At 43.3% G+C, this 27,764-nt stretch overlaps 1 protein-coding gene across 1 annotated transcript; it reads left to right on the plus strand.

The window, feature by feature from the left end:
- Nucleotides 1-407: 407 nt before the first annotated feature.
- LOC138982438 (D-3-phosphoglycerate dehydrogenase-like) lies at nucleotides 408-26,871 on the plus strand. The gene is made up of 11 exons (XM_070355726.1): nucleotides 408-633; nucleotides 10,289-10,440; nucleotides 11,093-11,158; nucleotides 12,531-12,684; nucleotides 13,213-13,345; nucleotides 14,439-14,587; nucleotides 16,530-16,682; nucleotides 21,658-21,790; nucleotides 22,785-22,918; nucleotides 23,860-24,073; nucleotides 24,939-26,871. The coding sequence occupies exons 1-11, from the start codon at nucleotides 499-501 to the stop codon at nucleotides 25,094-25,096; spliced, it is 1,581 nt and encodes a 526-aa protein (XP_070211827.1). The 5' UTR covers nucleotides 408-498; the 3' UTR covers nucleotides 25,097-26,871.
- The last annotated feature ends 893 nt before the right edge of the window (nucleotides 26,872-27,764 follow it).

Genomic DNA, 27,764 nt, shown 5'->3' on the forward strand with positions numbered 1-27,764 from the left:
AAGAAGAAGTAGAAAATAAAACATACATAAAAAGAATACCAACAATAGACTCGTGCTATTTTAGACAGACACACTCGCATGTAAATGGAATGGAGAACATAATAAAAAGATATATATATATCCGAACCGCGGATACAGGTGTTGTCACACCTGAATACCTTCGAATGATAGCGTTGCCTAAGTGTTGCCTGTGGTGCGGACCCACAAAAAAGAATCCTACTTTTGATTTTGACATAATTAATTCAAACCGTATCAATTTGTCTGCTTATGAAGACAAAGCTTACAAACATGATAAACCCAACGAAAAAGTATTCTGATTGTTCACAGCTGCGATTTAGACACAAAAGTAAACATTTGATAGCCGTATTACTCCGCGCATGGCAGACGACAAAAGTGGTGTCACCTGAGCTGAAGTTGTCTTTCGCCTGTGAGTCTTTGCAAGGTAGAGAACTGAGTAGCTCTGACTGTGACACAAAGCGGTCCTTTCAAAACTCCACCATGGTTATTGCATTGAGAAAGGTTTTGATCAGCGACGAGATTGATCCAAAGTGTGTGGAAGTTTTGCAAGCGAATGGGATAGAGGTTGTGAAAAACACCAAACTGTCCAAAGAGGAGCTGCTGGCCGAAATACCGGTGAGTGGCTTGTTTTCGCCTCGATTTTGTTTTAAAGTTTTAGTGATAAACGTGTGTGTCGGTGCTGTGGGAAATGTACCCACACGGATATGAAAGAAAAAACATGGTGGGCCTTTCGCTTTCATGGATGTTCAGCCGGTGACTGATTTCAGTTCACAAGGAGAGTAACAGCAGATTATAGCAAGAGATTCATTTTGATTTGTGTGTACTATATTTGGCTTGGTTTACTTGCTGTCTTGTGTTTACTGACATTTCTATGATTAAATCTGTTTTAAATATGGGTAGGGTTTTTCTTGGGTAACAGAGATAACCAATACGCCGTTACAGGGATGCAGGGCCGCTTGCAAGATGTCATCAAATAATGCAAGCTGTGACTTTTTCTGCATTTTGAGTGCTAGGCCATATGACACAGAAATGAATCCTAAATATTCAGATTAAACAAAAATATGCTGCAGTCGATCGAACTAGCAGCCTTGTAACCACTCAGTACACGTGTTGCGACCCATCTCGTCATCGGCGCTTTTCCGGAAATGACCTGCTCTTTGTTGGAATTCCAACAATGGCCGCCATTGTAGGAATTCCAACTTTGCGCTACGCGATTCTAGAAATGTACCGCGCGCATAGTGAGAATTCTGCTCTTTCTTAGAATGCGATGTAAAATGATACAAGTCACGATGGCCTATGATGATCCTTGTGTTTTAAAGTGATCAATGCTTAGTCTTGAAAAAGCAGATGCATTGTATAACGCACCAAACCAACCGAATTACAAAAAGCAAAAACACTTTTGATAACTTCGGCGGGCTGTAACAACACAGTTGAACGACCCATCCCACTCGACCAAAACGCACCAATTTTACGTAATTTTTAACGTTTCAGATCTTACATTTTACAACAACAAAAACACAACAAGAGTGTTCCGATATTACTTTTCACTGGTAACTATCGATTGTAATAATTTTTTACTCAAGTCTTAACTGATTATATATTAAACCCACACAGTCTCTCTGGGCTGCAGAGACAGCATTACGTCCCTTTACTGAGTAGGCTCTTGTCACTGCATGGTAATCTAGGCTCTTGAAACGTGATGTGCAAGTCTGTGCGCTATATGGATGTGATTGATTGTTGCAAAATGTTGATTCAAATTAATTAAAGATGATTTCAGCCTGTTGTAACAAACTAACACTCTACTCTGAGAAAAAAAATCATTGTGTTCAAAATAGATCGAGACAGCAGCAACTAGCTAGCTGCATTCGCTGAGTGTCACTGAGAGAATTGTTACACAGTGCCCCCCCCCCCCCCCCCCTCATTCAAGACTTCCCCTGTATGAGGCCTTGCTTTTTCATATATACCTTATTCATGACCTGTGAAAAGGGTATACTTATTTGTGCCAGTCGAAGGGTTGCCATTTCTAGAACGAGGCAGCTCGTTTCCGGAAATGCGGCGCTTTGTTGGAAATCAAATGAGGTTTCGGGAAATCCCGATTATTCCAACTCTGCCCCGGATTCTTACTTTGCGCCCAACACACGTTTTCGAAGAATTCAATTTTGGGGGTGAAATCTATTAAATGTTACCACCAATTTTCTTCACATGCAAGAAACTGACATGCTTTTCGTCCATAAATAATTTCACTTCTTAATTTTACCAGGAAACAACATTTCAGTCTTGAGTATATGTCAGGGGGAAATATGTACACAGGCTAAAGATGAAATCGTGACACCGGTGTGACGCCGTCATCTTGGCCCCGCTGTCATATTACGTCACACCGGTCCGGCCGGGTTTACCCTGCAGTTTAACCCGATATGATCTTTTCATGACCCGGCTGGTTCTGACCTCGCTGACCAGAAGAAACCCTCTGACCCTTGTCAAAGCCTCCTCACAATTAAATTATATTCAGTATTGTATGTGTATGGCCTTCATGGCGGTTGAAACCGGCACGGTGGCCTAGTGGTAAGGCGTCCGCCCCGTGATCGGGAGGTCGTGGGTTCGAACCCCGGCCGGGTCATACCTAAGACTTTAAAATTGGCAATCTAGTGGCTGCTCCGCCTGGCGTCTGGCATTATGGGGTTAGTGCTAGGACTGGTTGGTCCGGTGTCAGAATAATGTGACTGGGTGAGACGTGAAGCCAGTGCTGCGACTCGAGTCTGTCTTGTGTGTGGCGCACGTTATATGTCAAAGCAGCACCGCCCTGATATGGCCCTTCGTGGTCGGCTGGGCGTTAAGCAAACAAACAAACAAAAAATGGCGGTTGAAACGGAGTCACCGTAACCTAAACGACTCGCGGTCATGTTGGGGGGGATCAGGTGGTCAGTTTCATTACATCGTGATTGTGAGAATATTTTGTTCTTGCGTGCTCGTTAGGCCGTTGGCTTGGTGACCGACTGGCCAAGTTATACTCAGTGAGAGTTCACTCATCGTATTAAAAAATAAATAAATAAACGCAAAACTTCTGGTGAAGTCAGTGTTGGACTTTGAAACTTGGTTGCATCAGCCTCGGCCGCAGTGCGAGTCACATGCCCCCCCTGTTTATTTGTCGTGCGTGTCGTCATGCATCGTCGCGGCCGTGCGAACTGCCGTAGGGCAGTGGGCAGCGTGTAAGTTTAGCTCGGCACATGGTATGTCGACTGGCGTGTATTTGTCCGGAAGGTGAAAACTGTCAACCCTGTCCGCTGTATTGTCGATGTTGCACTTTTTGTTGTCAGCTGGCCGACAATTTCATCATCTCCTTGTTGTTTGGGAAGATGTGACAGGCTGGTTATAAGTTTTGAGTTGTATAGTTAGTCACGCGGCTGAAAACTGATGTCTGAATTTCAGTTTGTGCATGATTACAATTGAAACAAGTCGCGTAAGGCGAAATTACTACATTTAGTCAAGCTGTGGAACTCACAGAATGAAACTGAACGCACTGCATTTTTTCACAATGACTGTAGTCCGCCGCAAGTTGTGCATAACGGAATGAAACTGACGAGCCTGTTCAGCGCGGTAGTGGTTTTCGGCTGTGCTGCATAGCACGCTTTTCTGTACCTCTCTTCGTTTTAACTTTCTGAGCGTGTTTTTAATCCAAACATATCATATCCATATGTTTTTGGAATCAGGAACCGACAAGGAATAAGATGCAATTGTTTTTGAGTCACTTGAGAAAAAGTGACTCTATGTAATCGGTCAGTGTTAGTCTGTCCGGCCGGCCGGCCGTCCGTAGACACCACCTTAACGTTGGACTTTTCTCGGAAACTATCAAAGCGATCGGGCTCATATTTTGTTTAGTCGTGACCTCCAATGACCTCTACACTTTAACGATGGTTTCGTTGACCTTTGACCTTTTTCAAGGTCACAGGTCAGCGTCAAAGGAAAAATTAGACATTTTATATCTTTGACAAAGTTCATCGGATGTGATTGAAACTTTGTAGGATTATTCTTTACATCAAAGTATTTACATCTGTAGCCTTTTACGAACGTTATCAGAAAAACAAGGGAGATAACTAGCCTTTTCTGTTCGGCAACACACAACTTAACGTTGGGCTTTTCTCGGAAACTATAAAAGTGACCGGGCTCAAATTTTATGTGAACGTGACTCCCAGTGATCTCTACACTTTGACGTCTGCTTTGGTGACCTTTGACCTTTTTCAAGGTCACAGGTATGTCTTGAATTCTTCAGGTATGCATTGTGTTGTGAATAGCAATTTCTTCCTGTCCATCTGATGCCTCATATAATATTCAGAACTGCGAAAGTGACTCGATCGAGCGTTTGCTCTTCTTGTTAAATCGATTACAGAAATGTAATTTTAATCATGATTTTTATATTTTTAATTTTCAGAGCTTGTGTTTAATCCAAATATAACATATTTATATGTTTTTGGAATCAGGAAATGATGTAAAATAAGATGAACGTAAATTTGGATCGTTTTATATAAAAAAAATTTCAATTTTCAGATTTTTAATGACCAAAGTCATCAATTAATTTTTAAGCCACCAAGCTGAAATGCAATACCGAATTCCGGCCTTCGTCGAAGATTGCTTTACAAAAATTTCAATCAATTTGATTGAAAAATGAGGGTGTGACAGTGCTGCCTCAACTTTTACAAAAAGCCGGATATGACGTCATCAAAAGTATTTATCGAAAAAACGAAAAAAAAACGACCGGAGATATCATTTCCAGGAACTCTCATGTCAAATTTCATAAAGATCGGTCCAGTAGTTTGGTCTGAATCGCTCTACACACGCACAGACAGACACACACACATACACCACGACCCTCGTCTCGATTCCCACTCTATGTTAAAACATTTAGTCAAAACTTGACTAAATGTAAAAAGAACGTCAGTGTTGAAGGCACAGAATAACATGATGCAAATAAGTATGTCTGTCACTGTGCGCGCGTGCGCACGCTTATCCGTGTCAGTATTTTGTGTTTAACGAGTACTAAGTAATACACTGAGATCTCGGGCTAGTCGACCAGTTCCACAAAACAAACCTTCATTGTTTTTCACATCATGCGGATGGATCCGATGGCAGTGGGTTGTGTGCATTTTTTTCTGAAAGCACGTAAACTCGTTGCGTTCAGTGATTTGACCGGCTGGTGTTCTGCGGTGAAACACATTGCTTCTCGGTAAACAACGACTGAACAGATTCTCTTGATAAATAGCAACGTAGGGAGAATCATGTTTTGCCCCTGTAACACGAGAAAATTACTCCCACGAGATTTTTACTCCGGAGTAAACATTTCGTACGAAAAAGTTACTCCCTTTACGAAAAAAGCACTCCCCCATTGCACGAGAAAATTACTCCCCAAGACAAGTGAGTTCCGAGTAAACATTTCATACAAAAATGTTACTCCCCTGACGAATAAATAACGAATAAATTACTTCACCCCAACACGAGCAATTTAACTTCCCATGCCAGGTGAACAAAATGTTTACTCCCTTGTCCCCTGTTAGTCTTGGTGGTGGAAGGAGGGTAGCGCGACATTCGTGTGCGCGAGATCACTTATTGGCATTATCCCTTCGCCCGCATCCCATTTTTGCGTACGAGATTTTTACTGGAAGTAATAACAAGTCGCGTAAGGCGAAATTACTACATTTAGTCAAGCTGTGGAACTCCCAGAATGAAACTGAACGTAGTCCGCCGCGAGTGAAAGTGACGAGCCTGTTTGGCGCTGTAGCGGCCGGGATATCATTCCCAGGAACTCTCATGTCAAATTTCATAAAGATTGGTCCAGTAGTTTAGTCTGAATCGCTCTACACACACACACACACACACACACACACACACACACACACATACACCCCGACCCGCGTCTCGATTCCCCCTCTATGTTAAAACATTTAGTCAAAACTTGACTAAATGTAAAAATGGGGAGTAAAAATTTCGTGGAGGGAGTAATTTTTTCGTGCCTTGGGGAGTTCTTTTCTCGTACGAAAAGTGTACTCGGAGTAAGAATTTCGTACGAAATATTTACTCCGGAGTAAATTTTTCACGGTGGAGTAAAAATTTCGTGTTACACCGGATTGGCCTTCCCGTTTTACGTCATCTTGACAGGGCCGGGGTGTGTGTGAGAGGGAGAGAGAGAGAGAGAGGTGTTTATGTGTGAATCTGTCAGACGAGAAGGAAATATGTCCGCACAAACACAGACTGACACACACACGGATGGAGGGGCATGCATGTAAACAGATGTGACGTTTTCATCTTTCGCCGTGTTGATATTTCGCTTCTCGGCCTTGTTGATCTAGTATAAACTCTACACTGAACAAAAAAACACCCTTCGATAGTACTGATGAGCGACTTTGTGTACCCTACATTCATGGGGCCAAATTTGTCCAACCAATTTGTTATATTTAACTTAGAAATTTGATTCATCCTAAAATGTTTTCCTTCTTACTCAAGGGACGTAACCACTCAGTACACGTTTTCGAAGAGTTCGATTTTGGGGGTGAAATCTATTAAATTTTACCACCAATTTTCTTCACATGCAAGAAACTGACATGCTTTTCGTCCATAAATAACATCACTTCTTAATTTTACCAGGAAACAACATTTCAGTCTTGAGTATATATGTCGAGGGGGAAATATGTACACAGGCGAAAGATGAAATCGTGACACCCAACGATAAAAACCGCACTAAGCTAGGTGACCAAGTTTTGATCAGCTGACAGCTTGTTGACTGGCGGCCTGACTGACTCCTCAGTGTCCGGGTACATTCAATAATTGAGGGAGGGGGGCTATGATGAGTTGTGATAACTTGAGCTTCTCTTGATTCCATAGCGCCATATTTATAGTGGTTACTGATTCAGGCAGGCAAAGAAAAAACAAGTCGTGTAAGGCGAAAATACAACGTCAAGCTGTCGAACTCACAGAATGAAACTGAACGCACTGCATTTTTTTCAGCAAAACCGTATACTCGTAGAATCTTCAGTCTTTCTTTCTTTCTTTCTTTATTTGGTGTTTAACGTCATTTCAACCGTTCAAGGTTATACCCCCTTTCCCCGTCGCGATATAACCTTGAATGGTTGAAAACGACGTTAAACACCAAATAAAGAAAGATACACCACGACCCTCGTCTCGATTCCCCCTCTATGTTAAAACATTTAGTCAAAACTTGACTCAATGTAAAAAGGGACTGATATAATGGTACGGACTGATCGGTGTTAGTTGTTCTGTGTGTGTGTGAGAGAGAGAGGGGTTGATCTTTAATACGGCATAAGCCGGTGTCGCGAACTGAAACCTCTGCTGAACAATCCTTCTCATTGTGGTCAATGCGCATGCGCCAATCTTGGACCTAAAAAATGCGACCTTTGACCGAACGAACAATGGGTTAGGGCTGGTTAGGTTGAGGTTGTTCACGACCTGATTAATCTCCCCATGTTAGCGCATGCGCATTGACCGCAATGAGAAGGATTGTTCAGGCAGTTTTCAGTTCGTGACACCGGAGGAAGTTTTAGACACAAGCCTATTCTCACAACGTACATGGTAAACCCGATCACAGAAAAAGAGAAGAAAAAAACCCAAGTTCCGATGCGGCTGGGCCTGGTGTATTAAAGGGAGGAGCTTCAGTAAATGAGACGCCGGGGGACGGAACAGGGGTGGCCCCCACATGCAGTTGAAATTTAGCGGCATTTCAGAAAGGGGTATTTTGTGTCTCTCTTTGTGAAACTGTAAAGGTACATTTATCGGGTAAGGGGAGAGCAGGGGGGCTTCAGAAACCCTGGAAATCCCCCCCCCCCCCAACCCTGGTGCACATATTTATAGGGTCAGACAGAGACTGATCAAACCGTGAACTGACCCGGAGAGAGAGAGACTCGCCTTGAAAACTTTCCACATGTGTGACGGCGGCCTGAGACAGGTGGGGACGGTGATGCAACCACGAACCACGTGTGTTAGACCACAGGCGCACGAAATTAAAAAACTATACTACCTATATAATATATGTGCTGGCTCATATTTACAAGAAGTGGCCTAGCATATAACCACGTAATGTCCCAAATAGACATTAGTTCTGGGGACAGAAAAACCAAGTTAGCATAGCAGCAGCATAGAATAGCAAGAAGTGTCACCATGTAATAACTCTTCAGTCTGTCTAGAATATAAAAAAAACTTAAATGAAGAGACTTTGACTTGCCAACATCACTCCTGTAACAGGCACATGTCACCGGTTGAGGGTGAAAAATAAAAGTGAGGCCAGGTCAGGAGGGTCAGAGCTTTGGAGCCCCCCTCCATGGTTCTCTGAAAAATGGAACTGGTATACAAACACTGAATTGGCCTAATAGACGATGTTTGGAAATAAATCTGTTGGCCCAGGTTTGTATGGGTTTTGAAAGAGTGAATACTCTTGCTGCTATTGACTCTGCAAACTTTTCACACATGTTCCCTGTGTCCATAATATTTCAGACACACCCCTCGCTAGTGACTGGCCTATAATGTCACCTGGGAAAGTTTGCCTCAATAAAAGCAACCCATAAAAATGTGACAGTTCCGGGGTTGATCTATTAGGACTCTTCCTTGCTGTACAACTGCAGACTCCCCTCTCCCCTTATAGGACCTCCAAGAGTGTGAGAAAATTTACAGACATTACAAACAGCAAATCGGACATGCTGTAGAATTTCAGCACAGCTACTTCATATCTGTTTCTCAATGGTCCAAGAGAGAAAGCTGATTATCACAGCCAAATGTCTGTAAAAAAAAAAAAAAAAAATGTGTATGGGGAAAAAGTAACTTTATTTGCCTTTGTGTTGGATTCCATATGCCACCTTGTTAAAATTGGTTTATCTTTAATGCAATGCAAATTGCAATGTAGAGCTGTCATGAAATTATAATGGTCCGTCTTGAATTGATGGATTATGAGGTTATGAATACAAGTTACTGCAGTAATGGCATGGTTTGCTCTGGGCACATGGAGATAATTTGGCCTCTTCTTAAAGAGAAAAAAAATCAGTGTTTCACTCTGTCTGTTTGTCTGTCTGTCTGTCTGTCTCTCTCTCTCACTCTCTCTCACCCTCTCTCTCACCCTCTCTATCTCTAAATTCACCTGACATCATATTGTGTTCTCATGAGATTCCTGAATTAGAAACCTCAAAGGCCTGTTAAATATATGCATGTACTGGTCGCCTGAATGACCCAGTTACTTTCCATTCTAACCTGGTGACTGTCCTGACAGGCAGAATTTTAAGTTATTTTCCATGAAGTACAACTAGGTTGTGGGGCCCAGACTGTGACTGTGCACTGTTCAAAGTGCATTAAGAATTTGGGTCAAGTTGGGTTCACAATGAAAATGCTTCACCAGCAAACTAAAGCAAAATGCCCTACTTTTCTGTGCTTCTGTAGAATTTTCCTCATTTTTATGTTTTTTTCCCAGCAGCTTTAGGCTTTTTTTCTCTCCATAGTTTTATTAATCTCACCTGTAGAATTAATGATCATGTACAGTAATTGGTTAAAGAACCGCACCATACACACATATACTTTCGCAATTAATGTTTGAAGTTTTCAAACTGTTGTACAGTATGAGTCAGAACAGATATAATCTCAAAACAAAAAATAGATTCTTTATATTCCTTTCAAGGTGTTCATTTATCCTGACCTCAGGTCAAAATGAGTTCGGCTCATTCTACTGGCGATAGCCGATAGCCGTGGAGCGATGATTATCAGAATGGGTGTTTATTGTGGAAATTTGGCACACTTACAAACAGAGAATTTCTTTAAAGGGGGTCTAGTGACAGCCAACCTCCTGAGTTGGTCAACAAGAAAAGAAGAGAGAAGTCGTGAATTCAAAAATTGACAAGAATTCAGAATTGGTGAATTTCAGTTATATTTGCCGAATGAAAGGTGCGCAAAAGTATGCCTAAAGCAGGCGCATTATTTTGCTGTGCTCTGTAAAGATACAAAAGTTGTCATCCTCTTCCCCACCTTCCACCCCAAGCATTTTATTCTTTCTCAGAATGAATGTTTCTCTGTGTGTGTGTGTGTGTGTGTGTGTGTGTTCATTGTTCACATTTTTCTCTGATGAATTCTTCCCTGCTTTCTGACACATTTCTTGCCACCTTTTGTTTTCCGTCAGTTTTGTCCTCTGCACTAGCTCTGTCTCATTTGTTTGTTCATTTTGTAAAGTGAAAAAGCTGGTCCAGCTAGTAATATTATTAATTTAATGTGGTTTAGTGATCATTTTTTGCAGAAGTACGATGGACTCATTGTAAGATCTGCCACCAAAGTGACGGCCGATGTCATCCAAGCGGGTTCAAACCTCAAAATCATCGGCCGAGCGGGTACTGGTGTTGATAACATTGACTGCAAAGCAGCCACTGAACGAGGCATTATTGTTATGAAGTAAGTCATATGGCTGAATGTGTGTTAACTGTTTTGTTCGCTTGTAGGTTTGTGTTTGGATGGTCATGCTAATTTATTGATTACTGAGTCTGTGTCAAACTTAATTTTTCTGCATGCATGTTTATTTGTTTTGTACATCATGCTAAAGTTTGTGACACATGAGAGTGTTATTGTTTGTCACGTGCGAGTTGTAAAAATGTTATGCATGTAATTTTTTGTTTTTTTAGGACATGACGATTTATTTTTTGCTCTTGACTTTTAGTTAGTCCAGTTTTGTTTTGATAAGCATGTTTATCTAGTTTTGGTTGTTTGCTTTTGCGTTGGTCCTTATTAATGAAAAACACAGCATGTACATACTGTATGTCATTAGCTTGTTGTTATTCAAATTTGTTTTGGGTTAGCTATACTCCAGTAATTATTGGGTTGTTTGTATTGCTATTTATTTGTTATTGTCTTAATTCTGCTATGAGGTTGCAGAATAATCAATCCCTTCCCCCCTAGTGACCTCAATTTCCCAGCAATGGGACATAAATAAAGTATCAGATGAAATCAACATATCACTTTTATTTAACAAGAACAAAGAAGACTGTGTGGAAGAGTAAAGCATTAATTAAAGAGTATTATTTCATACTGTTTTGTTTTCCCTTTTCAGCACACCCGGTGGAAACACTCTGAGTGCAGCTGAACATACATGTACGCTTATCATCAGCTTGACAAGGTGATTCATTCACACACTCCATAACCTGTTGTTTGTGTTTGGTGTGTTTGCAGGCAGTTGTTTTGACAGTTGCACGATTTTTGTACTGTGAGCATGAGAGAGAGAGTTTAGCTTCATGTCTCACAGGCTGTTTGATTTTATGTCATGGGAGCATGATCGAGTGCACAATACTTTTATAGCTATATTTTCCTTGTGTAGAGATTACATTTTAATTACGTCTAGCAGACTAAGTATTGATTTACATGCGACATCTGTTGTAGGCATGACAGTGTTTTGAATAAGAAGAACATTATTTTTCTGCGGGATATACTTAGTTTTTGCCCACTCTCTGTCTCTTTTTTTTGTTAGCAGCTTAATTGTAAGTTGTACTGATTTATTGAGTTATATCTCAAAACATAGTGGCACAATTTGAACATCTTTCAAACATATTTGATTTTTTTATGTTTACTGTCAACACTAACACAGCAATTAACTGAGGTAAATATTGGGATGACCACCTTTGTGGAGGAACAATACTTCTTATATTCAGCAGCAAACCCTACCCTACATGTTTTTTAACCCCTGGTGTTCATAATCACTAGAGGTACGCTGAATTGGGCAGAGAATTTATTTTTGCTTTACCGACACATAAAAGAGTTCATTCAGAGGGTATGCAGTGACGAGCATTGAGAAAACAGACCTCTAAATACGGAAAGTGTTATGCCTTGGGAACAAAGGGACTGTGATCGATACTAACATCTGCTCGATCCAGAGAAATCTCTTAGACAATAGCGCTCTGCTTCATTTGGTTATGAATCTAAGTCTGGGGGTCTGGGGGCGGGGATGTAGCTCAGTCGGTAGCGCGCCGGATTTGTATCCAGTTGGCCGCTGTCAGCGTGAGTTCGTCCCCACGTTCGGCGAGAGATTTATTTCTCAGAGTCAACTTTGTGTGCAGACTCTCCTCGGTGTCCGAACACCCCCGTGTGTGCACGCAAGCACAAGACCAAGTGCGCACGAAAAAGATCCTGTAATCCATGTCAGAGTTCGGTGGGTTATAGAAACACGAAAATACCCAGCATGCTTCCTCCGAAAGCGGCGTATGGCTGCCTAAATGGCGGGGTAAAAACGGTCATACACGTAAAATTCCACTCGTGCAAAAACACGAGTGTACGTGGGAGTTTCAGCCCACGAACGCAGAAGAAGAAGTCTGGGGGTCTTAACATGTGAGCACTGTACTTGTCAAACTGATTGAGAGAAGTTATATTTGACACAGTGTCACTTGAATGAAGTATACAGTATACACTTCCGTTAAGTCTACAATCCAATGCACATGATCTTATCTGAGCTTTGTCTTTTGACCAGCTTCTAAAGTAGCTTTTTTAATTTTCTCTAGAGATTTGGCAAGGGCAGCACAGTCTATGAAGGAAGGGCGATGGGACAGGAAAGCGTTCATGGGAATCGAACTGAACGGCAAAACGCTGGCCATAATTGGTTTGGGCCGCATTGGCCAAGAAGTGGCACTGAGGATGCAGTCATTTGGAATGACGGTTGGTATTTTACCACTTCTTTTTCCTCGTTTTCTCAACGTTTGCTTGTGGTGATGTGTGTAAAAGCGAAAGTAACACATAACACAAGTCTCTGGGTGCTGAGTGTTGCTTTGTTTGTGTTTGTTTGCTTAAAATTATGCAATCACAAAACTAGGTCATTGTCAGTTTTCTTTGCTTGCAATATGCGCCTGCTAGGTACTTCCTGACCCTTAATTCCTGTAAGTGTTTCATACAGAAACAGACTATCCAGCAGAAAAGAAAACACAAAGTAGGAAAGAAGAAGGATAAAGTGAATAATACTCGAATGAAAAAAAACAACCAGATCAAACCCTGGGCGACCACCTCTCATAACAGTCACCTGCTCATTACGACCTCCACACAGTGTCCCCGAGGAGTTCTTTTTCTCTTTAATGCACCTTTCCATAGCAACCACCTAGCTGTCTAAAACAACCACTTTTGGGTGGTCGTTATATATAGACAAGTTCAACTGTACCAAAACAGTTATTTGAATTATCGTCTTGTTTTCAGACAATAGGCTTTGACCCAATTGTTAGTGCCGATGTGGCTGCAGAGTTCAACACAGAGTGGCTTCCCTTGGAACAGATCTGGCAGCGAGCAGACTTTATCACAGTGCACACCCCTCTTATTCCGGCCACCACAAGTAAGTGAAAGGTTGTAAAGAATCATGCATGTAAAACGGTACAGCAATACCTTTTATGAGTAGACACATTAGGGCCAGGGACTTTTATACATTGACCTACATGAAAGTTTTGAAAAGGAGACGATAAAGTGTATAAATGTACAGACCAAGGGATGATGGGAGGTTTCATCTATTTAGATAGTGTCCTTTATTCTATTCAGAGGGTTTTTACAAGTACAGAGTTTTACTGTGTTATCCCAAAAGGAAACATTACTTTTAATCTTCTTTTTGTTTTGAAATGATATGGCTCACTGTCTTAATTTTGTTGACGTATTATTTCAACAACAAAAACACATCCGCAGATGTGTTGGACGGAACACTCAAAAGGAATTTAGTGCTCCTCATCGTACATGTAAATAAGTCAAAATACAATAGCTGCTAAAAACAAGAAGAGCAAACGCTCGATCGAGTCACTTTCGCAGTTCTGAATATTATATGAGGCATCAGATGGACAGGAAGAAATTGCTATTCACAACACAATGAGTCACGTTCACATAAAATTTGAGCCCGGTCACTTTTATAGTTTCCGAGAAAAGCCCAACGTTAAGTTGTGTGTTGCCGAACAGAAAAGGCTAGTTATCTCCCTTGTTTTTCTGATAACGTTCGTAAAAGGCTACAGATGTAAATACTTTGATGTAAAGAATAATCCTACAAAGTTTCAATCACATCCGATGAACTTTGTCAAAGATATAAAATGTCTAATTTTTCCTTTGACGCTGACCTGTGACCTTGAAAAAGGTCAAAGGTCAACGAAACCATCGTTAAAGTGTAGAGGTCATTGGAGGTCACGACTAAACAAAATATGAGCCCGATCGCTTTGATAGTTTCCGAGAAAAGTCCAACGTTAAGGTGGTGTCTACGGACGGCCGGCCGGACGGCCGGCCGGCCGGACAGACTAACACTGACCGATTACATAGAGTCACTTTTTCTCAAGTGACTCAAAAATCAGCATAAAAATGTTGCCTTGTGAAGTCTCATATATTATGTGCAGTGAACTTTCTTGTTTCACTGTAGCGGTTCGTTGTGGTCAACAGAAGGTGTTATTTTGTTTCAGATCTTATCAACGATGCAGTGTTTGCTAAGTGCAAGAAAGGTGTGCGCGTGGTGAACTGTGCTCGCGGTGGCATTATCGAAGAAGCCGCCCTCTTAAGAGCCCTGGAATCTGGACAGTGCGGTGGCGCTGGTCTTGACGTATTTTGTGAGGTGAAAAAAAAGAAAAAAAAGAACGTGTTCTAGTATTTCAATGAATAGTCTGAGCATAGAGCGTTTTGTGTACGTTAAAGGCCCCATATGTTATTTAAGTAGATTTACTTTGAAGTGCAAGGAGTAAATGCAGCGATGGTGATATATATATATATATATATATGTGTGTGTGTGTGTGTGTGTTTGTGGTGGTATTACTAATGAAGCAGCTCTTACGAGCTCTAGAGTCTGTACAGAGCAGTAGTGCTAGTCTTGACGAATTTTGTGAGGAGAGTGGGACACAAGCAGAATGTTACAGTAATTTAGTCAGGAGCGTATTCCTCAGGACTGCATGGGTTGTCTTGAAGAAATTTCCCAAGCACAGAAAGTACACTGTGGATCCCCTTTTGACCTTTTCCCTCACATGACATGGGAAGTAACTCTGTCAATTTTAAACTTAAACAAATCTAGGAAAGTAACCACTGCACGTTTTCTGGAACTTTAAATACTCCAAACTCACATGAAGTCCCACCCACCCCTCACCCCCCCCCCCCCCCCCAAAAAAAAAAAAAAAAAAAAAAACCCACCCAACAAACCACACACACCAAAAACAACGTCAGACAAAACAAGTCGCGTAAGGCGAAAATACAACATTTAGTCAAGCTGTCGAACTCACAGAATGAACGCAATGCAATTTTTCAGCAAGACCGTATACTCGTAGCATCGTCAGTCCACCGCTCGTGGCAAAGGCAGTGACATTGACAAGAAGAGCGGGGTAGTAGTTGCGCTGAGGATGGCACGCTTTTCTGTACCTCTCTTCGTTTTAACTTTCTGAGCGTGTTTTTAATCCAAACATATATCTATATGTTTTTGGAATCAGGAACCGACAAGGAATAAGATGAAAGTGTTTTTAACCCTTAGGCTGGTTGTCGCGACATATGTCGCGCTACTTTACGTATACTGTCACCTGGTTGTCACGACATATGTCGCGCTACTGGCTCAGTCTGTTTGGTCGGTTCCGATTACCTCCCATGGATGCGAAAACCAATATGACCGTTTTTTGTTATTTTTCTCTGTTAATGTAACTGGCTATGTAACATGTGTTACAGAATTGCACCAGTGTAAGGGTTAAATTGATTTCGAAAATTTTATTTTGATCATAATTTTTATATTTTTAATTTTTAGAGCTTGTTTTTAATCCAAATATAACATATTTATATGTTTTTGGAATCAGAAAATGATGAAGAATAAGATTAACGTAAATTTGGATCGTTTTATAAAACAATTTTTTTTTTTTACAATTTTCAGATTTTTAAGCCACCAATTAGCTGAAATGCAATACTGAAGTCCGGCCTTCGTCGAAGATTGCTTGGGCAAAATTTCAATCAATTTGATTGAAAAATGAGGGTGTGACAGTGACACCTCAACTTTCACAAAAAGCCGGATATTATCAAAAAAATGAAGAAAAAAAAGTCCGGGGATATCATACTCAGGAACTCTCATGTAAAATTTCATAAAGATCGGTCCAGTAGTTTGGTCTGAATCGCTCTACACACACACACAGACACACACATACACCACGACCCTCGTCTCGATTCCCCCTCTATGTTAAAACATTTAGTCAAAACTTGACTCAATGTAAAAAATAAAAAAAAACCACGGAAACAGATATGCATTATAGGTAGTTTTGTGTATTGTGTGAGTGCTGCTTTTGAACAAGTTCTTTAAACAAATTTTTTTTAAGTTAGGAGCAGTTACAATAAGAGATGTACCGAAATATGTTTTTCTCCTTGTATAAACATTTAATAATTTAGTTCTCTCTTTGTTTGTTAACGAGTTATAGAATGGTTTCACCTTGATTTTTGTGTGAAGATATCTTATCTGTGTTGTAATTTGTGACTGTTTACTCCAAGCCCCCAAAGGGCCTGAGATTGAATAAACCCTGAACCCTGTGTCCCCCCAGGAACCGCCCAAGGACCAAAGTCTCATTCAGCACCCGAAAGTGACGGCCACCCCTCACCTGGGGGCCAGCACCATAGAGGCCCAGAGTCGCGTTGCCGTGGAGATCGCTGAACAGTTCGTTGACCTTATGCAGGGCAAGAAGTTGTTTGGTGCTGTGAGTAAATCTTTTTCTGTGGTTTTTGTTTTTTTCAGAGAGGAGAATGGCGCGATTTCTTTCAGTTATCATTTGTCAACTTGCCGTTGCATTTTGGGTTTAGGGTGAGAAATGAGAAAATGAGAGCTGTTCTGTCTCCGACAGTATTTTTAATGTTCTTTTAATTTCGTTTCGTTTATTCCAGTTGAAAGAATATGTACTTCTAGAAGTATAAGGGAGATCATTGTGCTTTGTAAATTTTTACTTAGTAGTTTCCCCTGAATCTGTCCTTGCCGGGACGGTTTATCTCTTCCTCTCTTTAAAGAGGTCTGGTGGCCCACGAAGTTTTTTTACCGTCTTCACTTCACTTTACTTTACAATAAAGAATCTTGGTAAAACTATCTGGGGCGTGAGCGCAAGAATCCGCGAGCCAGAAAAGTCAAAAAACTTCGCCACTATGATGTCTCAAGAAAAGACTGCTCGAGCCCGAACCCTCTCCGTCACCAACCAACGACTGGCAGAGGTGGAACTCGAGCTGCAGATTGCAGAGGAACAGTACCAGCTGGCAAAAAGGAAAGCCTATCTTACCAAGGAACTGGCGGAGCTGAGCGCCCTCAGGCTGAGGGACGAGCCCAGCCTCCACACTGTTCAAAGAACGATCAAGAAGGAGCCCGCCCTCCAGGACTACTCCACGTCCACCACGCACGAACGTCGATGGCACGAGCCAAGATTGTCGAACGACGATGCCTACAGCCAGCCGTCTGACGCAGCATCTCCCACTCTTTCCAGAGCCTCTTCCCGCCTCAATACACAGGGTTCTGCAGTTGGACCCAGGCAGAACCACACGTCCCTACCAGTCCAGTCATCACATGACGCTGCCTCATTGTTTTGGATGAAGCGGGATCTCTTGACTCATCGATTGACTCCGTTCGATGAACGCCCGGAGTCATTCCACGTTTGGAAAGACTGTTTTACATCCATCATGCTCGACTTGGATGTCTCTCCTGCCGAGGAGCTGGACCTCCTGGCCAAGTACCTTGGACCAGAGTCCAAGAGGTATGCCCAGAGCCTTAGGTCTGCCAACATCGGGAATCCTCAGAGAGGACTCCAACTCCTCTGGAAGCGCCTGGACGAGCGGTTTGGCTCACCTGAGCTCATTGAGGCATGCCTGAAGGCAAGGCTGGAGGAGTTTCCACCTATCTCTAAAGATCAGCGCAGCCTCTACGAGTTGAGCGACCTCCTCGAAGAAATCTTGTCAGCCAAGATGAACCCTGTCCTCGCCCCTCTGTTTGCCCTTTACGACTCGTCTACAGGGGTCAACATGGTGGTACGGAAGTTTCCTCACCACCTCAGACAGAAGTGGGTCATGCGCGCAGCGACATACAAAAGCAATCACCGCGCCCCATTCCCCCCCTTTGAGTTTTTTGTGGACTTCGTTAAAACTTGTGCCACAATTCAGAACGACCCGGCCTTCAATTTGGAGAACGACAAAAAGGCCAAGCCAGTGCTCTCCAGAAAGACCAACCTTGAAGCAAAACCCCAGCTTTGCCCAATCCACACAACCGCAAGGCACCCTTTGCTGGAGTGTAAAGGCTTCGCAGCAAAATCACTTAGAGAGAAGAAGGCAACCCTGAAAGAGAAAGGAGTGTGCTACAGATGCCTTTCTTCCACCAGCCACAGGGCAAAGGACTGCAATATGTCGGTTAAGTGCAGTGTCTGCTCTGGAAGGCACCACACCACCATGCATCAGGACAGATCATCAGCATCCCTGGATCCCATCGAAAAGCATGGCGGGGAGGTGTCCGCAAAGTGCACCACCTTGTGCAAAGGAGGTCACCTGAGCAGATCCTGCGGTAAGGTGGTGAAGGTCAAAGTTTTCCCCCCTGAAAAGACCAAGGGGATCCAAGTTTACGCGATCTTGGATGACCAAAGCAATGCCTCCCTGGCAACGCCGGAGCTGATGGATCAGCTAGGCTCGTCCCCCAGTGAAATTGAATATCAGCTAACGTCCTGCGGCGGAACACAAGCGATGAGTGGTCGTCAGCTCCGGAACATCACTGTCCAGTCCACTGACGGAAGGTCCTTGACCTTGCCCCACGTACTTGAATGCGACACCATTCCAAGCGATCGATCAGAAATCCCTTCTTCTGAAGTGGCCCAACATCATGACCATCTCAAACGCATAAGGAAAAGAATCCCTCCTCTCGACCAACAAATCCCCATCGCACTGCTGATTGGACGGGACCTCCCTGAAGCCCACCACGTGCTGGAGCAAATTGTTGGCCCACCGAAATCGCCATTTGCACAGCGACTGCCTCTTGGCTGGGTAATCATCGGGGATGTGTGCCTCAACAAAGTCCACAGACCATCGACCATCAGAGTTGCCAAGACGAACGTCATTGATGGAAGAAGGACCATTTTTGAACCTTGCCCGTTCAGCTTGAAGGTCGACGTCGCCAAAGATGTCGGAGCTGAAGTTTTCCAGCGAACGCCAGAAGATGACAAGGTTGGGCTGTCCGTGGAGGACAAAGCATTTTTGGCTCTCATGGATGAGAAATTCAAGCAAAATGAAGAAGGGCGTTGGTCGGCTCCTCTTCCCCTGAGATCGGAAAAACCAATCCCCACCTGCAATCGGTCCCAAGCTGTCAGTCGTGCCAAGGCCTTGGAGGCATCACTGAAGAAGAACCCCGTAAAAAGAGAACACTTCTTCCAGTTTATGGAGAAGATCCTGAAGAGTGGCTCCGCTGAAGAGGTCCCCCAGGGTAAAGCTGGACACTGCTGGTACCTTCCACTTTTCGGAGTGTACCACCCCAAAAAACCTGACAAAATCCGCGGTGTATTCGACTCGTCAGCGACCTTCGAAGGCGTCTCTCTGAACTCGCTGCTGCTGTCTGGGCCAGACTTGACAAACAGCCTCCTTGGCATTCTGCTGAGGTTCCGCAGAGATGCAGTGGCAATAGCTGGGGACATAGAACAGATGTTCTACCAGTTTTTCGTTGACCAAGAACACAGAGATCTCCTACGCTTCTTTTGGTACCGAGGCAACAACTTTGACGCACCCCTCGTGGAACACAGGATGTGTGTCCATGTCTTTGGCAACAGTCCATCTCCAGCGGTTGCTACCTACGGCCTCCGGAAGAGCATTGCCCACAGTGCGCCAGATGTGAAGAAGTTCGTCGAGCGGGACTTCTATGTTGACGACGGGATCACCTCCGTTCCTGAAGTCGACCAAGCTGTCCACCTCATGCAGCGCACGCAAAGAGAGCTTAAAAAAAACGGCGGGATCAATCTCCACAAGGTTGTTTCAAATAGCAGGAGTGTTTTGGCAGCCTTTCCCAGAGAAGAACTGTCCACGGAGCTGCAAAACCTCCAGCCTACTGACCCCTTACCAACTCATGGATGTTTGGGTTTGAGCTGGAACTTGGAAAGAGATACATTTGACATTTCCCCCCAGGTTTCCAATGGAGACTTTTCTCGAAGAGGGGTCTTATCCACCGTCAACGGGATTTATGACCCTCTTGGTTTCCTCGCTCCAGCAACCATCAGTGGCAAGATTTTCCTGCGAGAGGTGTCTCCAGATGGCAAGGCCTGGGACAAACCCATCCCGGACAACTTCCGCCACCGTTGGGAGCTGTGGAAACAGTCCCTCCAAGACATCAAAGGGCTCGAAACACCTCGCATGTTTCTTCCAACATCCCTTACCCAGTCACCCGATGCTAAATACCACGTCTTCTGCGATGCTTCAGAGAAGGCTATCTCTTCGGTGGCCTACGTTCAGGTGCCCCATGAACAAGGCTTTCACCTTGGGTTTGTGATGGGAAAAGCCAAACTTGCCCCATTTAGCGGCCACACCATCCCTCGCCTGGAGCTCTGCAGTGCGGTTCTTGCCACAGAGATATGGCAGTTGATTGAACAAGAGCTTGATTTGAGTTCGCCCAGTGTGACTTTCTACACTGACAGCAACGTCGTGCTCGGTTACATCAAGAATGAGAAGAGACGTTTCTTCACATACGTCACTAACAGAGTCGAGAGGATCAGGCGATTGACATCCCCAGACCAGTGGCATCATGTGCCCACCAACCTCAACCCTGCCGACGCAGCAACAAGGAGTTCACCGGAGAGCCTGTGTCAGAAACTGCAGGTCTGGCTTGGCGGCCCTAGTGAGTTCCTACAAAATAGACCCACACCCGTCGATCTACAAACCTTCCCAACTGCCCGTGACAATCTTGTTCGGTCGGTTGAGATCCGAGTGATTAAAGACAATCAGGCCAAACTCTACGTCAGACCTATCACAGAACTGATTCCTCTCTAGTAGGCCTACACCGATGACTGACTCGGTTGTGAACCACAGACTGAGACCAGACAGTTACCGTCGCTACACATTTTTTGTTTGCTTGCCTACCTACTTTTGAGTGCAGGACTTCTTCCTTTATTTTACTACTGATTTTCTGTCCTGTCTTAGTGATATCGAGTAGATATCAGGCGGGGAGTGTTCTGTCTCCGACAGTATTTTTAATTTTCTTTTAATTTCGTTTCGTTTATTCCAGTTGAAAGAATATGTACTTCTAGAAGTATAAGGGAGATCATTGTGCTTTGTAAATTTTTACTTAGTAGTTTCCCCTGAATCTGTCCTTGCCGGGACGGTTTCTCTCTTCCTCTCTTTAAAGAGGTCTGGTGGCCCACGAAGTTTTTTTACCGTCTTCACTTCACTTTACTTTACAATAAAGAATCTTGGTAAAACTATCTGGGGCGTGAGCGCAAGAATCCGCGAGCCAGAATAAGAGCCATTGCATTTGATGACATATATTTAAGTAAGAGCATATATGTATTGATGAATTTTATTTACATGTACTTCCATTAATTTAACCATCAGGTTGCCTGAATGCTTGTTGACTTTTTCCTTTGGATGTTAAGGAAAATTATATCTTTTCCAAGACCAACAAGGATTCACTGAAATGATTGATTGATTGATTGTGTTGCATGTACATATTTCCAGATCAATGCACCAGCGCTGACCAATGCTTTGAGTCCAGCCACCCAACCCTGGGTAAAACTGGGAGAGAGTCTGGGTGTTTTGGCCACTCTGCTGGCACCAGGCTCTGCATCAGCTCTGCAACTGCAAACCACTGGTCAGTTTTTGAGTCACTTGAGAAAAAGTGACTCTATGTAATCGGTCAGTGTTAGTCTGTCCGGCCGGCCGGCCGGCCGGCCGGCCGTCCGTAGACACCACCTTAACGTTGGACTTTTCTCGGAAACTATCAAAGCGATCGGGCTCATATTTTGTTTAGTCGTGACCTCCAATGACCTCTACACTTTAACGATGGTTTCGTTGACCTTTGACCTTTTTCAAGGTCACAGGTCAGCGTCAAAGGAAAAATTAGACATTTTATATCTTTGACAAACTTTTCTCGGAAACTATCAAAGCGATCGGGCTCATATTTTGTTTAGTCGTGACCTCCAATGACCTCTACACTTTAACGATGGTTTCGTTGACCTTTGACCTTTTTCAAGGTCACAGGTCAGCGTCAAAGGAAAAATTAGACATTTTATATCTTTGACAAAGTTCATCGGATGTGATTGAAACTTTGTAGGATTATTCTTTACATCAAAGTATTTACATCTGTAGCCTTTTACGAACGTTATCAGAAAAACAAGGGAGATAACTAGCCTTTTCTGTTCGGCAACACACAACTTAACGTTGGGCTTTTCTCGGAAACTATAAAAGTGACCGGGCTCAAATTTTATGTGAACGTGACTCATTGTGTTGTGAATAGCAATTTCTTCCTGTCCATCTGATGCCTCATATAATATTCAGAACTGCGAAAGTGACTCGATCGAGCGTTTGCTCTTCTTGTGTATACATTCATTCTGCTGATCATGGATGCATGCTATTCAAGGTCTTATGTCGAGGTGCAAGAAGAGAGTGAAAGTATTTTCATGTCACCCAACCAGGTTGTTAACTTCTTTTTGTTGGGTTACAGTAACAAAGTTTTTGACGCTCTGTTCATGTGTGTGTGTTTTCTGTGTGTGTGTGCATACAGATCCGGTATGATTTTGTTTGTGATGATATAACAGCCTTCAACAGACTTCATTGTTAAAAAATTTATGGTTGATGCATTCCAGGGGCAGAGTTAGCTCAAGCTGGTTCATACCTGAGCGCTGCTTTTCTTGCTGGCTACCTGCGTTCATCAAGGGCTGAGGGTGTGATACTTAACTTGGTCAACGCACCTGTACTTGCGAAAGAAGCTGGACTAAAGGTGATTCCCAATCAGACTTATTTTAGGCTCATCTTCTTCTTCTTCTGCGTTCGTGGGCTGAAACTCCCACGTACACTCGTGTTTTTGCACGAGTGGAATTTTACCCCCGCCAGTTAGGCAACCATACGCCGCTTTAGGAGGAAGCATGCTGGGTATTTTCGTGTTTCTATAACCCACCGAACTCTGACATGGATTACAGTATCTTTTCCGTGCGCACTTGGTCTTGTGCTTGCGTGTACACACGAAGGGGGATAAGTCACTAGCAGGTCTGCACCTAAGTTGACCTGGGAGATCGGAAAAATCTCCACACTTAACCCACCAGGCGGCCGCGGCCGGGATTGGAACCCTCGACCTTCCGATTAAGAGGCCGACGTCTTACCACCCCGCCACAACGCCCGTCTAGGCTCATCAATAAGTTTGAATTTTGAAAGTTGACCAAAGTTAATTTTGATTTTGTAAACCAGGGTCGGCATGTGATTTTGGTGACTTGCAATTACAGTCAAACTTGTCTACAACAACCATAGATAGGTGGTTGCTATGGAAAGGTAAATTATATTAAACAAAAATCACTTGGGATTATAGGTGGTCATTGTGGGCAGGTGGATGTCAAGAGCCTGTCAGGGCAGTTTCAACTGTATTGCACAATTTCTACCACATCTGCAATTCAAAATGTGCATCCAGAACAGCATGTATGATAAGGCACTGAAAGGTGTTTGTGATTCACGACCGCAACAATACTGTATACACAGATATATACTTAAACTGGGTTTTGGAATTAAATTGGGTTTTGAAATTGAACTTTAGAATCTACAAGCTCTTACCAATTTTTCTTAAACCATTCTACATTACTGAGCTTATAGAATTGTAGTCTAAGGCTCCTCAAATCATCAGCTGTAAAAGTTGAATTACTGTTGCTCAGTTATATCATCTTTTTAATGCAGATAACCACCAGCAACCAGGCTGGACCTTCCCCAAGTGTCGCTGTTTCTGTCACCTCAGCTAATGGTCAGCTGCAGCTGGTGGGTTCAGTGGCCGCTGGTGTGCCCGTCTTGACCGGTGTCCAGGGGTCCAGCTTTGCTGTGCCCGCTTCTCTGCGAGGGCCAGTGTTGATCTTCAAGGCAGCTCCTTCTCCTACCCTTCTTCCTGCTGTCGTTGGTCAGTTGTGTGTGTGTGTGTGTGTGTGTGTGTGTGTGAAAGAGGGAGGGGGGGGGGGGGGGGGGAGTCTGTGTACACAAATGTCTTAATTATCAGGCTCCTTATGTTTTCTGTAGTAGGTAGGGTTTAGTGGGTTGCTATCATTATTATAAAGTGGGCTCATTTGCTTAAAAAAATACCACAGTGGAATCGCCCTTCCCCTCCCTTTTAAAGACCTTTAACATTTGGGACATCGGGTCTTAAACAGGAAGAAGTCTTACACTAGAGGTACATATACAGAGGTTATACCGGCACGGTTGGCCTAGTGGTAAGGCGTCCGCCCCGTGATCAGGAGGTCGTGGGTTCGAACCCCGGCCGGGTCATACCTAAGACTTTAAAATTGGCAATCTAGTGGCTGCTCCGCCTGGCGTCTGGCATTATGGGGTTAGTGCTAGGACTGGTTGGTCCGGTGTCAGAATAATGTGACTGGGTGAGACATGAAGCCTGTGCTGCGACTTCTGTCTTGTGTGTGGCGCACGTTATATGTCAAAGCAGCACCGCCCTGATATCACCCTTCGTGGTCGGCTGGGCGTTAAGCAAACAAAACAACAACAAAAAATACAGAGGTTATGAAAAGAGAATCTAGAGAAGGAAGTTCTGGAAAGGGGGCAGACTGAAATCAGGGCGTTCCACTGTACTACCCATCTAGGGCCTCATTTTGTGTGCGTGATCAGGAATTTTGCTTGACCGCACAAAACGTCTCTATGCAAAATTTCGTGCTATTGTTTTTTTTGTTTGTTTAGCTGTTTGCTTTGGCAGGTTTTGGGTGTTGAACTTGCCAGAGCATTGCAGTAAATGAACCTTTGTTGTTTTTCTTATCTTGCAGAATCTGTTGTGAAGAATGGAGCATCAGTGGTGGGCCTGTCTGTGTCCAGTGCTGTCAACTCTGCAGTGTACGGTGTGGTCAACCTGTCGGGATCTCTCGGCAACGGACTGGAGGCTCTCAAGAATGTCGTCTCCAGTGCTAGTCAAGCTAGTCTCTAAATCAATAAATCGACACACTCGATATCTTTCATAGTTACCCTCCTTCAGCAATCATGTTTATTACATATCAAGAAATGTATTTGTAACTCATCTATATATATATACGACTAGTGTCTGTCTGTCTGTCTGTCTGTCTGTCTGTCTGTCTGTTCGCGATGCACGGCCAAAGTTCTCGGTGGATCTTTTTCAAATTTGGACACCGTATTCAGCTACACCCCGGACACAACCTCATCGATGAGATATTTCAACACGTGCTCTCAGCGCGCAGCGCTGTGCGCGCTGAACCGATTTTGTTTTTTTTGTCGGGATCCACTACCAGTAACTCTTCCTTATCTTCTCCAGTGTTTTCAGCCGTGATTATCTCCCTTCCTCCGTGTGGCGTCAATCCATATTCCCGTTACTACGTTACTATTTTTAGAAGGTCACTGCACGTTACTATTTTTAGAAGGTCTCCAGTGTTTTGCGCGTTTATCTCCTTTCCTTCGTGCGCCGGCAAAGCCGGCGTACACCCGGCAGAGCCGGGTCCCAGGCGCAGCCTGGTATTCGGCTCTACTTCTTCCCGGCGAAGCCGGTACCCGGCGAAGCGGGTAATCATCTAGTTTTAAATAATGTTATGCACTTAAAGAGCTCTCAATACAGTATTTTCGCATTTTTGTGTGACAGCTTGTCTTGTGTGTCTGACCGTCCAACAGAAGGTTGTGAGATATTATTTTGTATGACTACTTGATTCTTTGGCAAGAAGTATCCGGTATGAAAATTGCTAAGACGGTGGTTTTGAGCTTTTATTTGCATTTAGGCTAAATAAAAATGTGATGTGAACAGTGACGAATGTTCCAAATCTTGCACAATATATGACGCAAAACGTATGGTTTGTGATGACTGGTCCTGGTGAATATTTCAGACATCATCCAGTGCTTCAATGAGCGGAATGGTCTTTCATACATAAAATGTACATGCAATATCCTCTACCCAAGTGGAATAGGAATATGAGACATGAAGTTTAATTAAGTTAATTGTGAAAATGTGTCCTGTTCACATTTTGTTTCTCAAGTTAGGTTGTTTACAGCAGGGTTACTTTTCCCTTTCCTTTTACCTTTGCACAGGGTTTGGCAGTAAATCCCTCATGTGCCATCATCATAGTAGAGGCTTCCAGTGTGTGTTTTCGCCTGTTTTAGCTTTTTTTCCCCAGTCAGTGCTTGTTTTTTCAACAGGGTCCAAGTTTTTCCTCTCTAAATTTTGTTTCCAAACAGTAGTATTTAAAAAATGTATACATAAAGTTACATGTTGTGCACAGAGGTCCAAGCTTGTTTGTGATTTTCAAAAGAGTACAGCAATAGTCTGTGATCTGCAGATGTTAGTAGCAACTAGAAAGAAAACATTTTTACTGTAAGTTTCTCATTGTGTCCAGTCTTTACGGTTTCATATGGTTCTTGTTCCATGAGTCATGGTTTTTTTCTTTTGAAGAAAAAATGCTCACATACTGTAGCATTATTGGGACACCAGAACTGATCACACATGTGCAATGCAATTGTAAGTTGTTGAGATTGGGATTTTGCAGCCAGCTGCGAAGATAACATTTTCTCTGCGCGCACAGCGGCAAGCAGGATGTGTCAAAACTGTTCAGACAATGCGGCATTTGAAAGGTGACTTTCTTTTTGCTTCTTTTACATATTCTTCAATTCTAGTGTCCCTGATTAATGTTGTGGGTGAAGTGCCTTATAAATGCTTGACAGCTGATGCCTTCAGCATATTATTAAAACAAATCTGTATACCAATTTGATGTGTTAAGATTTTGTCCATGTGTGCTTGATTTACTATGAGCAGATCAATTGTAGCAATGCTTTCCAGGGTTCTACACTAGCGGGGGCGGGGGGCGGAACGCCCCAGAGTTTTGTGTTCCGCCCCAAACATTGCCGAAGCTTGGGGCCCACTCCGCCCCAGGATAAATTCCAACAATGACAAACCGAAAATTCTAATGCCAGAGCCAATCACTAAAAATCGCCAGTCAAAGTCGTCACTGAAATTTGCGTTACGATCAATGCCGCAGTCAAGAAAAAAAAAACTTTGAAATCGTCGAAGGACAATGCCACAAGGGAAATAACTCCCAGATTGCGCTCTTTAGCGTGAGAGATAAGTATCGCCTTCAAATGCCAAACGCAAAATGTGGCGACACATCCCTGGTGTAAAAAGACATGGAAATGAAGATGAAGAACAGGGTGGAGAGAAACGAAAAAAGGAGACCGATGCAGCCAAAAGCGCGAAGCGCTGTCGTAATTTCAATGTCAAATGGTTGAAAGAATTTCCGTGGTTTCAGTACGATGAAGAAAAACAGACAATGCATTGCCGCACGTGAATACTGAGAGTGGGCCCCAGATTTTTGTTTTCCGCCCCAGCAATTTCCATCTCTGGGGCCAGTGTGGCCCCAGGCCAAATAAGTTAGTGTCGACCCCTGCTTTCTCTCTCTTTGGGACTAGTGCAAGTTCCTTCGTTTCTCTCCTTACAAAATCGGAGTGGCAACCCTATCTTTTTACATTTAGTCAAGTTTGGACTAAATGTTTTAACATAGACAGGGAATCGAGACGAGGGTCATGGTGTGTGTATGTATAAAGTGATTCCGAGAAAACTACTGGACCAATCGTCATGGAACTTCACATGAGAGTTCCTGGGT

Source organism: Littorina saxatilis, linkage group LG12 (assembly GCF_037325665.1).
Source record: "Littorina saxatilis isolate snail1 linkage group LG12, US_GU_Lsax_2.0, whole genome shotgun sequence".
Lineage (NCBI taxonomy): Eukaryota > Metazoa > Mollusca > Gastropoda > Littorinimorpha > Littorinidae > Littorina > Littorina saxatilis.

What these genes read in the sequence shown, in the direction of transcription:
- LOC138982438 (XM_070355726.1), top strand. Translation starts at nt 499, where the DNA reads ATGGTTATTGCATTGAGAAAGGTTTTGATCAGCGACGAGATTGATCCA. An exon ending in GCAAGAAGTTGTTTGGTGCT is followed by an intron (nt 16,683 to 21,657) that starts GTGAGTAAATCT and finishes ACATATTTCCAG; the next exon opens with ATCAATGCACCAGCGCTGAC. An exon ending in CGAAAGAAGCTGGACTAAAG is followed by an intron (nt 22,919 to 23,859) that starts GTGATTCCCAAT and finishes TTTTTAATGCAG; the next exon opens with ATAACCACCAGCAACCAGGC.